Source organism: Muscardinus avellanarius (genome assembly GCF_963383645.1).
Source record: "Muscardinus avellanarius genome assembly, chromosome: 4".
Classification (NCBI taxonomy): Eukaryota; Metazoa; Chordata; class Mammalia; order Rodentia; family Gliridae; genus Muscardinus; species Muscardinus avellanarius.
The window spans coordinates 151,195,168-151,209,609 of record NC_137789.1 but is presented as its reverse complement, the minus strand read 5'-3'; the positions used below and the strand labels follow the sequence as shown (position 1 = coordinate 151,209,609).

At 40.1% G+C, this 14,442-nt stretch overlaps 1 protein-coding gene across 3 annotated transcripts in view; it reads right to left on the bottom strand.

The window, feature by feature from the left end:
• The window catches only part of INPP5F (inositol polyphosphate-5-phosphatase F), a gene marked incomplete at both ends in the record, with an annotated part of 123,055 nt that overhangs the window by 12,310 nt on the left and 96,303 nt on the right, over positions 1–14,442 (bottom strand). For all 3 annotated transcript variants that reach the window (XM_080694538.1, XM_080694539.1, XM_080694540.1), the window contains 6 exons: positions 372–570; positions 5,191–5,308; positions 7,493–7,621; positions 8,791–8,911; positions 9,780–9,857; positions 11,694–11,818. In XM_080694538.1, coding sequence (XP_080550664.1) covers positions 372–570; positions 5,191–5,308; positions 7,493–7,621; positions 8,791–8,911; positions 9,780–9,857; positions 11,694–11,818 — 770 coding nt within the window. The remainder of the gene's footprint in view (positions 1–371; positions 571–5,190; positions 5,309–7,492; positions 7,622–8,790; positions 8,912–9,779; positions 9,858–11,693; positions 11,819–14,442) is intronic.

Below are 14,442 nucleotides of genomic sequence, written 5' to 3'. Positions count from 1 at the left end.
TGGCCTATTTATTTTATGAAAGGCCAGGGCCACTTTATTACCAATAAAAATAACAAGCACCGCTTGAACCTTTTATTGCACTCACTTATGTGCATAAATACAATAAACCTATTGTAGAAAAGAGAACCCACACAGCCAGCTGCAGATTACAGATGGACAATAAGGATTTTTAAAACTCAGATGTTCTATTAAAATATTTCTTTTCATTCCTGAGTTTTCAGTGCCCCCTTAATCCTGCACCAATGTGAGTGCTCCGGCAGTCAGTTTGCCTGAGCACCAGCCTGTCCTAAAAATCGCCGTGCACCCATGCCACAGCTAGTGGTACTTGTGACAACTCGCCCACATCAGAAGGCTAGCCTAGTCCAGCTCACCTTGGGTCACAGTCAATGAGGGCCCAGCCGCCATGGAACTTCTCATCCTCGGGCAGTAGTAGCTTCATGTAGCTCTGCAAGAGCTGACTGATGAGTTCCTGGTGGCTCCTCTGGTTTTCCTTATGCAAAGCTTCATGCTCTTTCTCCTTGGTAAATATGGAATAAAGATCTTCTGTCACTGGAATGCCTTGCATCAAATCTAGGGTGAAAGTTAATATCTATCATCATCTTAGTTTACTAATATAGTTTTTAAAAGAAAAAGAGAACGTAAGATCTAAAACTATAAAACTCTTCGAAAAGCCAGGCGTGGTGGTGCACACTTATAATCCCCAATCTTTGAAGGCTGAGACAGGAGGATCACACAGGTTCGAAGCCAGCCTCAGCTACTTAGTGAGGCTCTCAGCAACTTAGTGAGACCCTATTTCCAAATAAAGTATAAAGTAGGTCTGGGAGGATAGCCCAGAGATAGGAAGCCTGAGTTCCACCATCCCCAGTACCACAAAAAATAAATAAAAATAAAAAATAAGCTGGGCATGGTGGCACATGCTTGTAATCCCAGCTCTTAGGAGGCTGAGACAGGAGGATCACACAGGTTCGAAGCCAGCCTCGGCTATTTAGTGAGGCTCTCAGCAACTTAGTGAGACCCTGTTTCCAAATAAAATAGAAAATAGGTCTGGGAGTATATCCCAAAGGTAAAAAGCCTCTGGGTTCCATCCCCAGCACCACAAAACAAACAAACAAACACAAACAAACAAACAAACTGCTATAGTCCAATGTTCTAGTATTGTTCACCATGTACCCCCATCTCTGGGAAAGGAGATTTCCCCAATTCCTAACTGGCCATGGTCTAGGCCCTACCATTTAATTTGAGCTAAACAATCAAGTGGAAGAAATAGGATTGTAAAAAGATTCTCAGGAACCACAAGTCAGCTATGCTGCATATGGTTCTAATCTAGAACACTGCATTTACGTTAATCCTATCAAATTTTCATGAAAAGTAAATTTAAAACATGTCAACAATGCATAAATTCTATTAGCCAATATGCCTTCCAATTTCCTCCTCTAAAAAATAAATTAGGCTAGATGTAGCTCAGTGGCAAAGCACTCACTTTGCATGAGCAACACACACACACACACACACACACCAAGCTTAAGAAATGAATTGGTAGCCAGGTGTGGTGGCACTTGCCTATAATCCCAGTACTTGGGAGGCTGACACAGGAGGATCACAGGTTAAAGTCAGCCTCAGGACCTTAGTACGACCTTGTTTCAAGATAAAAAGCAAAAAGGGCTAGAAGTATAGCTCAGAGGTAGAAAGTCCCTGACCTCAATCCCCAGCACACACAAAAAAAGTTTGTTAGGGCAGACTTCCGGGAAGATGGCGAACGAGAAAAGCGGGGCTTACGAGCCCTGCTAACAACCAATCTCCATTACCACAAAATCAGCGCCTTTCATAGCCAGAAAACACCATCACCAGAGAAACAAAAAAATCACCAGGCTCCAGAGAGAAAGTGGTCTGAGAACAGAGCTCAGAGCCACAGAGGAGATACACTGGCCTCACGCCCAAGGACGCGGCAGCAGCGCCATACTGCCTGCGGCAGCGGCGAATTCACCGGACGGTCACCGGACGGCTACAGCAAGCCGAGGTTAGCCGCTGCGGAACAGCCAGATGGGATCTTTCGGCGCAGGGAGCATCTAAAGCTCCCAGTGGCTGAGCTCAGCACACGCTGCAGGGACTCAGAGTGGAACTCAAAACCAGAGAAGAAAAAATACGCCAGTCTCACGGCCGAGGGCGTGGCAGAGGCGCCATATTGCCACCGGCGGTGGCAGCAGCAGTGAATTCACCGAGTCCAGTACAGCTACATCTGCGTACTCAAGAACAGTGAGTCAAATTGCGGGCCACAGAGGAGAAATCGCAGTATTGGGCCTCCTGGGACTTGACCCAGTGAGGGAGTGGTGGTGGCAGAGATATCACAACATAGGAGAACGTGCAACCTGGCACTCCCCACAGTTTAAAGCAGCCTCTATCGACTCCCTGGGTCGGAGACTCTGTGATACAACCCAGTAAAGGAGTAGTGGGGTCTGAGATAATACAGACTCGAGATCCAGAGCACCTTAAGTGAAGCCATAGTGACCCAAGGGAAGAACCCAGAGAAGGCACAAACCTCCGAAATCATGGGAAAGAGGAATAACACTGGAGCAATGAATGCCCACAACACCACAACATCAGAACTCGATAAAACAGAAAATCAGAGATTTCTAGAAGATCAAATCAGGAAAATAACTGTAGAAATAATAGAGGTGCTTCGAAAAGAACTCAGAGAGAGCCAAAAAGAGATAAAGGATGCAATTAATGGAGTAAAGGCCTCAATTCAAAGCACAAACAACAGATTAGACCACATGGAGAACAGAATCTCACTCTTAGAAGATGATAATTCCAAAAATGAACGCATAGTTTCTAATCTAGAAAAAAATATCCGACAGCAGGAATCTGACATTGAAGAAATTATGGGCCCATTTTAAGAGAGCTAACCTAAGAATAATTGGAATAGAGGAGGAAAAAGAAAGTGATACCAAAGGGATCAACAATCTCTTCAAGGAAGTAATAGCAGAAAATTTTCCAAACATAGAGCAAGAGGTTGATACACAGGTCCAGGAAACTTATAGAACTCCCTTTAGACAGGATCGGAGAAGAGGATCCCCACGCAACATAACTGTCAAAATGACCAATGTGAAAGCCAAGCAGAGAATCTTAAAGGCAACAAAAACAAAGGGCCAAGTGACATTCAGAGGCAAACCAATTAGAATCGCTCCAGACTTCCCAAACCAAGTCATGAGAGCCAGAGGGGCTTGGAGTAACATATTCCAAACTCTGAAAGAAAACAACTTCCTGCCAAAAATTTTCTACCCAGCAAAACTTTCTATCAAATTAGATGGAAAAATAAGAAGCTTCCATGACAAACAGAAACTGAAGGAATTTATGTCTTCAAAACCAGCGCTAGAGAAAATACTCAAAGAGATTAACTACAAAGAAGAAATAGGTAACACACACCAGAACCAGAGAAACAAGAGTTTCCATCCAACAGACAACTAAGATTGGTTATCTGTGGAGATTCATTATTTATGTTAGTCTTTTACCTATCTCAAAAGGGTATTGTTTGCCTTTATTGTTGTTAATTTTTAGGATTTCTAGTTGGAATATTAATATACCTTCAGATATAGCATTTGGAAATATTTTATCCCATTCTATTAGTAACTTTTAACTCTGTTTACATTGTCTTTGGATATACAATATTTTTTTTTATTTTTTAGGGAGTTTGTATACTCTTCTGTTGCCTGTGCCATTGAAATCATATCCAAGAAATCAATGCCAACTTCAATGTTATGAGGTTTTATGACCCAGATTTTCTTCTAAAAGTTTATAGTCTTAAGATTTATATTTAGGTCTTTTATCTATTTTGAGTTAATACTTGTATATGGGATTAGGTAAGGGTCCAATTTTATTCTTTTACATGTAATTATTATTTTTCAACAATATTTAGTTAAAAGATTATTATTTCCACCACCAGATGTTCGTGGAAACCTTGTCAAAAATAACTTGATAATATAGGGAAGAATTTAGCTCTAGGCTTGTATTTAACTCCAATGGTTTATATATCTGCCTTTAGAATAGTACTACACTGTTTCAATTATTGCAGCTTTATATGGTTTGAAATCAGAAAATATATATCTTCTAGCTTTGTTCTTTTTCAAGATTGTTTTGGGTATCTAGAGTCCATATTCCATATTAGGATAGATTTTTTTCTGAAAAATAAATATATAAATATATGATAGTTTCACCTAAAAAAATAGAAAAAAAATATTCTCTGGTAAGAAAGAAAGCAAAAAGAAATATTGAAATGTTATCTTTAAGTCATGAAAAGCTTGGTATCAGACAAATGAAACTGTTATGTGAGATTATCATTTTTAATTTTGGATAAATTGCTATAATACTAGATGTCAACCACTAAGCCAAGCATGGGAAGGAGGGGTGGGGAGGGAATGGGGTGGGGATCGGGTGGGGGCTGACTGGGCGATGTGTGCATGTATGTCTACAAAAGTTTTTATCCCACTATGATGTATGAATACAGTGCACCAATAAAATAAATAAATTAATTAATTTTAAAAAAAGTTGGTTAGAATAATCTCCAAATTCGGTACCATAATAACCTTATAAATCATATTTATCAAAATAGGTGGTTTATCGGGCTGGGCGTGGTGACACACGCTTTAAATCCAGCATTCGGGAGGATGAGACAGGAGGATCCCAGTTCACGGACAGCCTTAGCTACTTAGTGAGGCCCTTTGCAATTTAGTGAGACCTGATTTCAAAATAAAGAATAAAAAAATAGGGCTGGGAGTGTGGCTCAGAGGAAGAATGCTACTGGGTTCCATCCCCAGTACTGCAAAAAAAAAAAAGATGGTTTATCTGTCCTCAACAAAAACATGTAATAGATGGCTTTCAGGATAAGAAAACCATCTGTTTACATCACTGAGCCTTGAGTAATAGGAAACCAAATATAATATGATGGTTTTGGTTACTGAAGTTTTAAGAAACTTTATTCCCTACTCCAGAAGATGGTTGCTTTGGGTTGCGCCAGCCAAGACTCCTTGTCAAATTCTCATCTTGCAAAAATTAGATTTATTGCATAAGATACTCAATACTGAAACAGAAGTATATTATAAAACACGAGTTATTTTAATGAAGTCAGTTCCTGTAAAATTTTAGTCACAGAAGGAATAAAAATTTTGAGGAAAGAAAAGCATTTATATTCCTTACCTATAACAGCTTGCCTATAAGCATCCTTAAAACGATTCAGGTAATATCTATTTGCTGAGTTCACTCCGTCTTTCATAACTCCTGCTAACTTCCTTTCTCCTGTCCTTGTAAAGTCACCCTGTCAAATAAAAAGTCATTTTGACAATGTAGACACACAGAAGAATATCCTTAAAATTAATTTTGAGCTTTTAGTTCAAGACTACAACTCTACAGACTTCTATAATTTCCAAATCATGACTTTACTCAAGCCCCAGTACCAAAAAGAACAACAACAGCAACAAAAGATCCTAACTTTAAGAGTTCCCAAATAGTGTAGTCCCCAATTGTAGTTGGAAAGCTAAGACAGAAGGATGATAGGTTTAAGGCCAGCACACAGTAACTTAGCAAAATCCTATTTCAAAATAAAAATAACAGAAAACCAAGACAAGGACAGCTTAGCAATGTAGTAAGACTCAGCAACTGAGTAAGACCCTGTTTTAAAACAAAAAAACAGCAGGGCATGGTGGCACATGCTTGTAATCCCAGTACTTGAGAAGTTGAGATAGGAGGACCACAGGTTCAAGGACAGCCTTAACTTAGTGAGACACTGTTTCAAAATAAAAATAAGCCAGGCATAGTGGCACACACTTGTAATCCCAGTACTTTGGGGGCTGAGACAATAGGATTGAAGGTTCAAGGGCAGCCTCAGCAATTTAGTGAGGCGCTCAGCAATTTAGCAAGATTCTATTTCCAAATAAAAAATATAATAGGGCTAGAGTTATATCCCAGAGGTAGAAGACCCCTATATTCCACCCCCAGGACCACAAAAAAATGAATAAATAAATAAATAAATAAATAAATAAATAAATAAAATACAGCTGGGGTATAGCTCAAAGGTTCAATCCCTAGTACCACACAAAAATAAGATAAATAAAAATAATAAATGGATGAATGAATAAATAAAAAGGGCTAGGGGTATAGCTCAGAGGTAGAATGTTCCTGGATTCAATCCCCCATACCACAAAAAAAAAAAAAATTAAAAATAAAAATGAAGTAGGGCTGGGAATAAGGCTCAGAAGTAGAACACTTATGGGTTCAAGTTTCAGCACCTTCCTACAAAACACACCTATCAAGTCCAGCCAGGAGACAGTTTTTTCTCTTCCTGTTCCTTTCTCTTTCTCTCTTCTTTCTTGCTTCCTCCCTTTCTTTCTCTCTTCCTTTCTTCCTTCGTTTCAGAGGTGACTAAGGATTGAAGCTAGGAGCATTCTACTTTCAAGCTACACTCCAGCCCACCCCTTTTTTAGTACTGCAGACTGAACCTAGGGGCATTCTACCTCTGAGCTACACCCCCAGGCCCATTCTATTTTTTATTTTTACTTTGAAACAAGATTTTGCTAGATAACTGACTCTGGCCCCAAACCTCTGATCCTCTTGTCTCAGCTCCATGCCCAGCCCAGCCCCCTTTATAAACATTTTTTTTTAAAGCTTGATATAGTGGCACACACCTGTAATCCAAGTACTTAGGAATCTGAGATAGGAGGACTACAGTTTCGAAGCCAGCCTCAGTACTTTAGCTAGGTCCCTTGGCAACTTAGCGAGACTCTGTTTCAAAATAAAATAGTAGCCAGGTGTGGTAGCATGCAGGCTTGTAATCCTAGTACTTAGGAGGCTGAGACAGGAGGGATTGCAGGTTTGAGGACAGCCTAAAAAATTTAGCAAGGTCCTAAGCACATAGTAAGACCCTGTTTAAAAAAAGAAAAAGGCTGAGGGTATAATTCAAAGGTAGTATTCCCCTAGGTTCAATCCTTAGTACCAAAATAAATAAATAAAATAAAATAAACGGTTTATTTTGAAACAGTGTCTCACTAAGTTGCTGAGTGTGGCTTTAAAACTGAGATCCTCCTATCTCAGCCTTCCAAGTACTGGGATTACAGGTATCTACCACCATACCCAACTCTTGCATTTTATCTGTACACAGTTTTAAAAACCTATTCACATAAAATTCTAGGTTTTCAGACTCCTTTGAAAAAGAAAGAGAAGGCAACCTGGGGCCTCCCAGGGGACAGCGAGTGGTCCCTTCCAGAGACGGCACAGACGTCTCCACAGGTCCTCATACCCACCTCTCTCGGATCTGGTAGTCGCCTGCTTGAGTCACACTGCCTGGCCTGCAGGAACTGAAATGGGCTACTCTGCAATGCAGACATCTCAGGAAGGAGCAGACTACATACCTACCTGCCATAGTCCAGGTGCCTTGCTCTCAGAAACAAAACTGGTTTTAAGCACAGTCTCACAGAATGACCCAAAATGCTCGATGTGTGTTTACCTTCAGAGCAGCTGTCCCAGCATACTGTCTGCTAATGGAGTCACCATTGTTAGCCCACATTATCTGGTAGATTCGATTACATTTCACAGGTAGTGGCTGCTCCGGGGGCATCACACCTAATTTTTTCAGCTAAAATGAACATATTGGTAGATTATACATGAGCCAGGAAAACAAAGCATAAAACGTATACTGTAGAAAAAGGAAACATAATGACATACAATTAGGACCCCTAGATTTTAAAAATGGTGATCCCAGAATTTTTAAAATAAAACTCTGCTAAAACACAGCTTTATAGCCAGGCGTCATGGCATACTCTTATAATCCTAGTACTTGGGAGGCCGAGACTAGATGATCGCAGGTTCGTAGCTACTCTCAGCTAAACTTAGTGAAAAAAATTGGGCTGGGGATGTAGCTCGGAGGTAGAATGCCCCTGAGTTCCACCCCCAGTACTGACAGGGAAAAAAAAAAAAGCTCTTAGAACCTTCCCTAGGGTTTGCTCGTCACACTGCCCTTTGAGATCAATACTCTTATCACCCCCATTTTAAAAGTGAAACACTGAGGTTTGGAGAGGTTACATTCTATGATACGTTCAACACTTAACATGTGGTCGGGCCAGGACTTAAATTCAAAAGCCTCTCTCTTTAAAAACTACATTAGAGGAATAGATTCATGTCCTCAACGAATAATCACTAAGTCTACCAGGAAAACTAAACACAAAAATTCAGAAACAATCCTAGGTATTTCTACTATGAGAATGAGTTGATCTCCTATGGTACTAGGAATGAATCCTCTAACTTGTAATTCCCCTGCCTCAGCCGCCTAAGTAGCTGGTTACAGGTGTGTGCCATCACACGTGGCTCGCTTTGGGAATTTAGTACAGAAACTTTGTTATCGAGATGTTAGAGGACTGAAAGATCTAAAATGGAACACTGGCAACAGACAAGACGGAAAATGAAGGAAGCAGCTGCCACCCACAGGGTTGGGGTGCAAAGACAGACATTTTGGTCAACTCATTTCTAGTGAAGATTGTACTTTTGAGGTTTTAATGCAACAAGGATGTTGGTATGCTATAAATGCTCCATAGAACACTTGAAATTTGAAAAACAATTTTCACTAGAGCTGGAGATATAGCTCAGTGGCAGAGTACTTGCCTAGCATGTGCAAGGCCTGGGTTCAATCCCCAGCACCACAAAAAAAAAAAAAAAAAAAAAGGAAAGGAAGAAGGAAGGGAAATCTTCACTATTTACACATAAAAATACTTAAAATTAATACTTAGAATTAAATGGACGCCAAATTACCTGCTGCTCCATGACTATTCGTGCGATGGCAGCTTGAACCACATTGGTCCGATCCAGGCAGTCCATGCAATTAACTCGAAAAATCCCTTCTTGTTTACAGATTACCCCAGCTTGATCAACCCTTTGTAAAAACAGTGTGAAATTCTTTTATAATCTGTGAATTATTCAATAAGCACAGTAGCATGAGCTAGCAACTTACTTGGACTATAAGTATTACTGAGTCCTTTATAGACATTGTTGTTATACACAAAAACTTGGCAATGAAGATATTATTATATACATTTTAGCAAATAAAACCCAGGTGCAGAAAGAATGGTCTGCCTCAAGTAATACAACTATGAGACAGAGCTGGCACAATTTCAGGCTATGCTTTTCCCATGTACTTTTATAAAAGAGAAAGCATTTTAAAGACCACCTTGTTGCACTTTTTTTTTTTTTTTACTCAAAGTAGAAACGCACGTCCCTGAAGGGTTAACCCACTGTACCGCCGGGTGAGGAGCCATGCAGCAGGCCTTGTGCCTCTAATTTCTCTGGTTGCCTGTGTACTCTTAAAATCTAATCGAATGTTCCCGCCTGTCCCAATTTTTCCTCCTACATCTACCTCTTATCCTCCGAGAGTCATTTTCCATGTCTGTTAATTTTGAAGTGCCTGAAAACTGAGCACCTCTAAATCCCCTTTCCCATGTTATAGATGCAGAATGAGAAGATGTACGCCACAGAGCCTGAGAAGGAATAGGCTGATGTCCTCACAGAGCAGAACATTTCACTTCATTCTGCCCAGCCACCTGACACCTGTTCCCTGGGTCAAAGCTAACCCTGCATAATGACCACTGGCACTGTCTTGAAAAGAACAGAAATTGGGAAGCAAAACAACAAACAAATAAACAAACAAAAAATGCTTTCTCCACATGTTGCTATTATTTAAATCTTAGCTGACTAGACAAACACATTTACAGACCCAAAGTCTTTCAGAATGACTTCATACCTACCAACACCATTTCATGTCAAGAATAATATCTTGAACGGCATCTGTCAGGGTTTGAACATTCTCAAACTTCATTCCTCGGCTAAAATTCATGGCAAAAGAAAGAAAAATATTCTTGAATATTACAATAGAATTTGTGTGTGTGTGTGTGTGTGTGTGTGTGTGTGTGTGTGTGTGGTACTGAGGATGAAATCCAGGGGCATTCTACCTCTGAGCTATATCCCCAGCCCTATTTCTTAGTCTTTTTATTTTTTGAAACAGGGTCTCACTGACTTGCAAAGGGCCTCACTAAGTAGCTGAGACTGTCCACGAACCATGATCCTCTGGTCTCCGCCTCCTGAATGCTGGGATTACAAGTGTGCGCCATCACACCCAGCGTTTACAATAGAACTATTATTTTTTTTTCTTTTGGTGGTACTGGGGTTCCTGGAAGCCCTTCTGCCTCCGGGCTACACTCCCAGACCTATTTTTACATTTTTATTTGGAAACAGGGTCTCCTAAGCTAGGGCGGGGCTGGCTTCAAACCTGTGCGATCCTCCTGTCTCTGCCTCCCAAGCGCGGGGATTACAAGCGTGCGCCACCACGCCCGGCGACAATAGAATTATTTTTAAACTTACTTAAGATATGAGGGCTCAATGGTAATGTACTGGCCCAGTATGCACAAGGGCCTGGATTCTACCCCCAGAAACAAACACACACACACACACACACACACACACACACACACACACACACTCCTTAAGATATAATTTGAGATAACTTACAAAAGTTAAAAACAACTGTTATTCTAGGTATGTGTTAGTGCTACCACACATTATATAGACAATTGTGTAACTGTTTATAACTAATCTGTATTACGAAAGCACACTCAGTATGTTAAGACATATTACATGTATGAAAAGCTTCCCTCCCCATCAAATATTCAATATCTAGGCAACTTAACTGAGGCTAAAGCCAGTTTTGTGGCATAAGAACCTGGCGTTCAAAATATACATGTTAAGCCGGGCGTGGTGGCACATGCTTGTAATCCCAGCACTTGGGAGGCTGAGACAGGAGGATCGCGCAGGTTCGAAGCCAGGCTCAGCTACTTAGTGAGGCTGTCAGGAACTTAGTGAGACCCTGTTTCCAAATAAAGTATGAAATAGGTCTGGGAGTAAGGCCCAGAGGTAGAAAAGCCCCTGGGTTCCACCCCCAGTACCACACACACACACAAAAAAGAATATATAAAAATATATATATATATATATATATATATATACACACACACATTAAAGGAACCTTCAACATAATTTACCAACTTATTTTTTCAGAACAAACTCTTGTGACATTAATCCACAGGACAGAAGTGTCACTAATACAATATGAAGATGAGCCAGCAGAATTCTTGTAAAAGAAGCCCCATTACTTCTGCAAGACTCAGACCCAAACACAAAAATACTCCTTAAGTTCTTTAACTGGTGTGATCAAAAGGAACAATGGAACTCCACATCTCTAAGTCATTTGGAACGGAGCAATGAGCTCAAATTATAGAGAAAGTAAGGGCCACATGAAAATGAAAACTAATTATGGAAATGATACTCTTTCCCTTTTTTTTTTTTTGTGGTACTAGGGGCGGAACCCAGGGACTTTCTACCTCCGGGCTATACTCCCAGACCTATTTCATACTTTATTTGGAAACAGGGTCTCACTAAGTTCCTGAGAGCCTCACTAAGTAGCTGAGGCTGGCTTCAAACCTGTGCGATCTTCCTGTCTCAGCCTCCCAAGTGCGGGGATTACAAGTGTGCACCACCATGCCCGGCTTTACACTTTCCCTTTCTAATAGTGAGAAGAAATTTTTCTTCCCAGTAAAGAGATGAGAAAAGGTCCCTATGGCAGCATCTTTGACAAACACTGAAAGCCATCTCAGGAGCCACCTTACCAGTGCTCATGGAAGTCAAAGGAAACATAAGTGAGGTGTGAGTTGTTAAAAAGCAGCACTTGCTTCAAGTAAGCATCACCAATAACTTTCTCTCTTCCTGCCTGATCTACCAAGTTAATAATAACCTGTTGAGAAAGAAAAAATAAGATTAATTAGATTCTAGACTCATAATGTGATTTTTAATGATTTATTTGGAATTGCATTTTTTATAGCCATGCTTAACAATTATTCCACTCAAGGCATCATTTTTCCTATAAAACTAAAACTTCATTTATTACATAAGTTTAAGTTAATAAGAATTGTTACTGACATTATATAGATTTTCTATACATTTGCAATGACCAATTAGAATACACAGCAATTAAAATATGGCATTTTTAACATTAAATATTTTAAATATCTAGAGTAACTCAATCAAATTTCACCAGGACCTTCTGATGTACTTGACAAGTTACCTTAAGTTCATCTGGAAATAAGTATATGAAAAAAAATTCAGAACTTATAATAAAGGTGACTTGTCCCATTGAAGAGCAAAATATATTCCATATAGCAACTGAAATTGTAGAGCTAGTGTAGAAACAGGTAAGTGACTAGGCAGAACAGGATTGATGGCCTAGACAGAGACCTAGTCCACTGAGTGATCGAAGACCCATACCACTCTTAGCAAATACGGACGACTCTCAATGGAACTGGGATAATTTATACATAGAGAAGAGAAAGCTTACATTAGCTTCCTAAATACCATTACACAAAATAAATTCTAGGTCCATTAATTACCTAAATGCGTTTCTTCAAGAAGTTGTTTCCATAATTTAAGTTGGGATATGACAACATAAAACAAAAGGGCATAAAGAAAAAGATGGGCAGATGCAATCACATAAAAAATTTAAACCTCTGTGCTAGGATAAGAAAAGGCAAAAACTAATAAGAAAATTTAAAAACCTGAGTGTGGTGTGGTGACACCCCTGTGATCCCAGTACTTGAGCAACTGAGACAGGAGGATGACAAGTTTGCGGCCAGCCTCAGCAACTTAGTGAGGCTGTTTCAAAATGAAAAATACACTGAGAGTGTAGCTCAGAGGTAGTATGCTCCTCGGTAAAATCCCCAGCACCAAAATTAAAAAAAAAAAAAACCTACCTGGAAAATTTATCTGCAACAGAAAAACCAGTAATATATAAAGCGTGCTATAAATCCAATAAAGAAAAAATGAGTAAATCCATACAAGAAAATATATAAATAGCCAATAAACATGAATCTAAGCCTTTGCTAATAATCAATGAAATGGAAATTTAAAATAGAAAACTAGTTTTTACATATGTATTACATATATATAAATGTGAATACTAAAGAGCATTGGTGAATGTGAAGATACAAACACTGGCTCCTACTGTTGCAGGGAGTTTGAACTGATGTGGTCCTTCTGGGAGCAACAAAGTGGTAGGTATCGACTTTAAGCATATATTGTTTGATCCTGCAATTTCACTTCCAGAAATTTATTCTATAAAATATATAAGTAGCCGGTGTGGTGGCGCACACTTATAATCCCTGCACTTGGGAGGCGGAGACAGGAGGATCACGCAGGTTCTAAGCCAGCCGTGCTCGCTTAAGAGACCTTGTTTCCAAATAAAAAAAGTATAAAAATAGGTCTGGGAGCATAGCCCGGAGATAGAAGGGCTTCCAGGAACCCCAGTACCACCAAAAGTAAGTAAGTAAGTAAGTAAGTAAGTAAGTAAATAAATAATAAAAATAAAATATACAAGTATCCCAAAATATAAAAAAGTTGTTTTCTGGAGATATTTATTTATTTATCTATCTATCTATCTATTTTTTGGTGGTACTGGGGGGGGGGAACCCAGAGGCTTTCTACCTCTGGGCTATACTCCCAGACCCATTTTATATTTTTTATTTGGAAACAGGGTCTCACTAAGTTGCTGAGAGCCTCACTAAGTAGCTGAGGCTGGCTTCGAACCTGCGCGATCCTCCTGTCTCAGCCTCCCAAGCACGGGGATTACAAGCGTGCGCCACCATGCCCGGCTGGAGATTTTTAATAATATACACTCTAAAGGTCCACCAAGGCCGGGCGTGGTGGCGCACGCTTGTAATCCCCGTGCTTGGGAGGCAGAGACAGGAGGATCGCGCAGGTTCGAAGCTAGCCCCGCGCGCTGGCTTAGGAGACCCTGTTTCCAAATAAAAATGCAAAAATAGGTCTGGGAGTGTAGCCCGGAGGTAGAAGGGCTTCTAGGAACCCCAGTACCACCAAAAATAAAATAAAATAAAATAAAATAAATAAAGGTCCACCAAGAGAGACATGATCTTAAGTGAAAACAGTTGCAGAATATTATACATAGTATATCACCCCTTTGAATAGTGAGCATAAATGTGTGAATAATGTGTTTTCTGCTGCAAACTACAAATCACTGACTCAGGTTTGGAACAAAGTCTGGAAGTAGCATGGTTCCAGATTGGTGACTTCAATGGTTCCCAATAACATTAAGCACACTGGTCCTTTCCACCCCATCGCCCCATTACTGGGTTTTGCTCCAGGATACTTTACCAGTAAGCTGCATCCACCTCCTGTTTTATTTATTTCCTAATTTTTTTTGACGCAGGGTCTCCCTAAATTGCTGAAGCTGACCTCCAACTTGTGGTCCTCCCGCCTCAGCTTCCCAAGTGCCTGGGTACGACCGTGGGCCACCATGCAGCACTCTTTTCACCTCTTTTATCCTTTCAGCGTTTTGGTTAAGCTTCC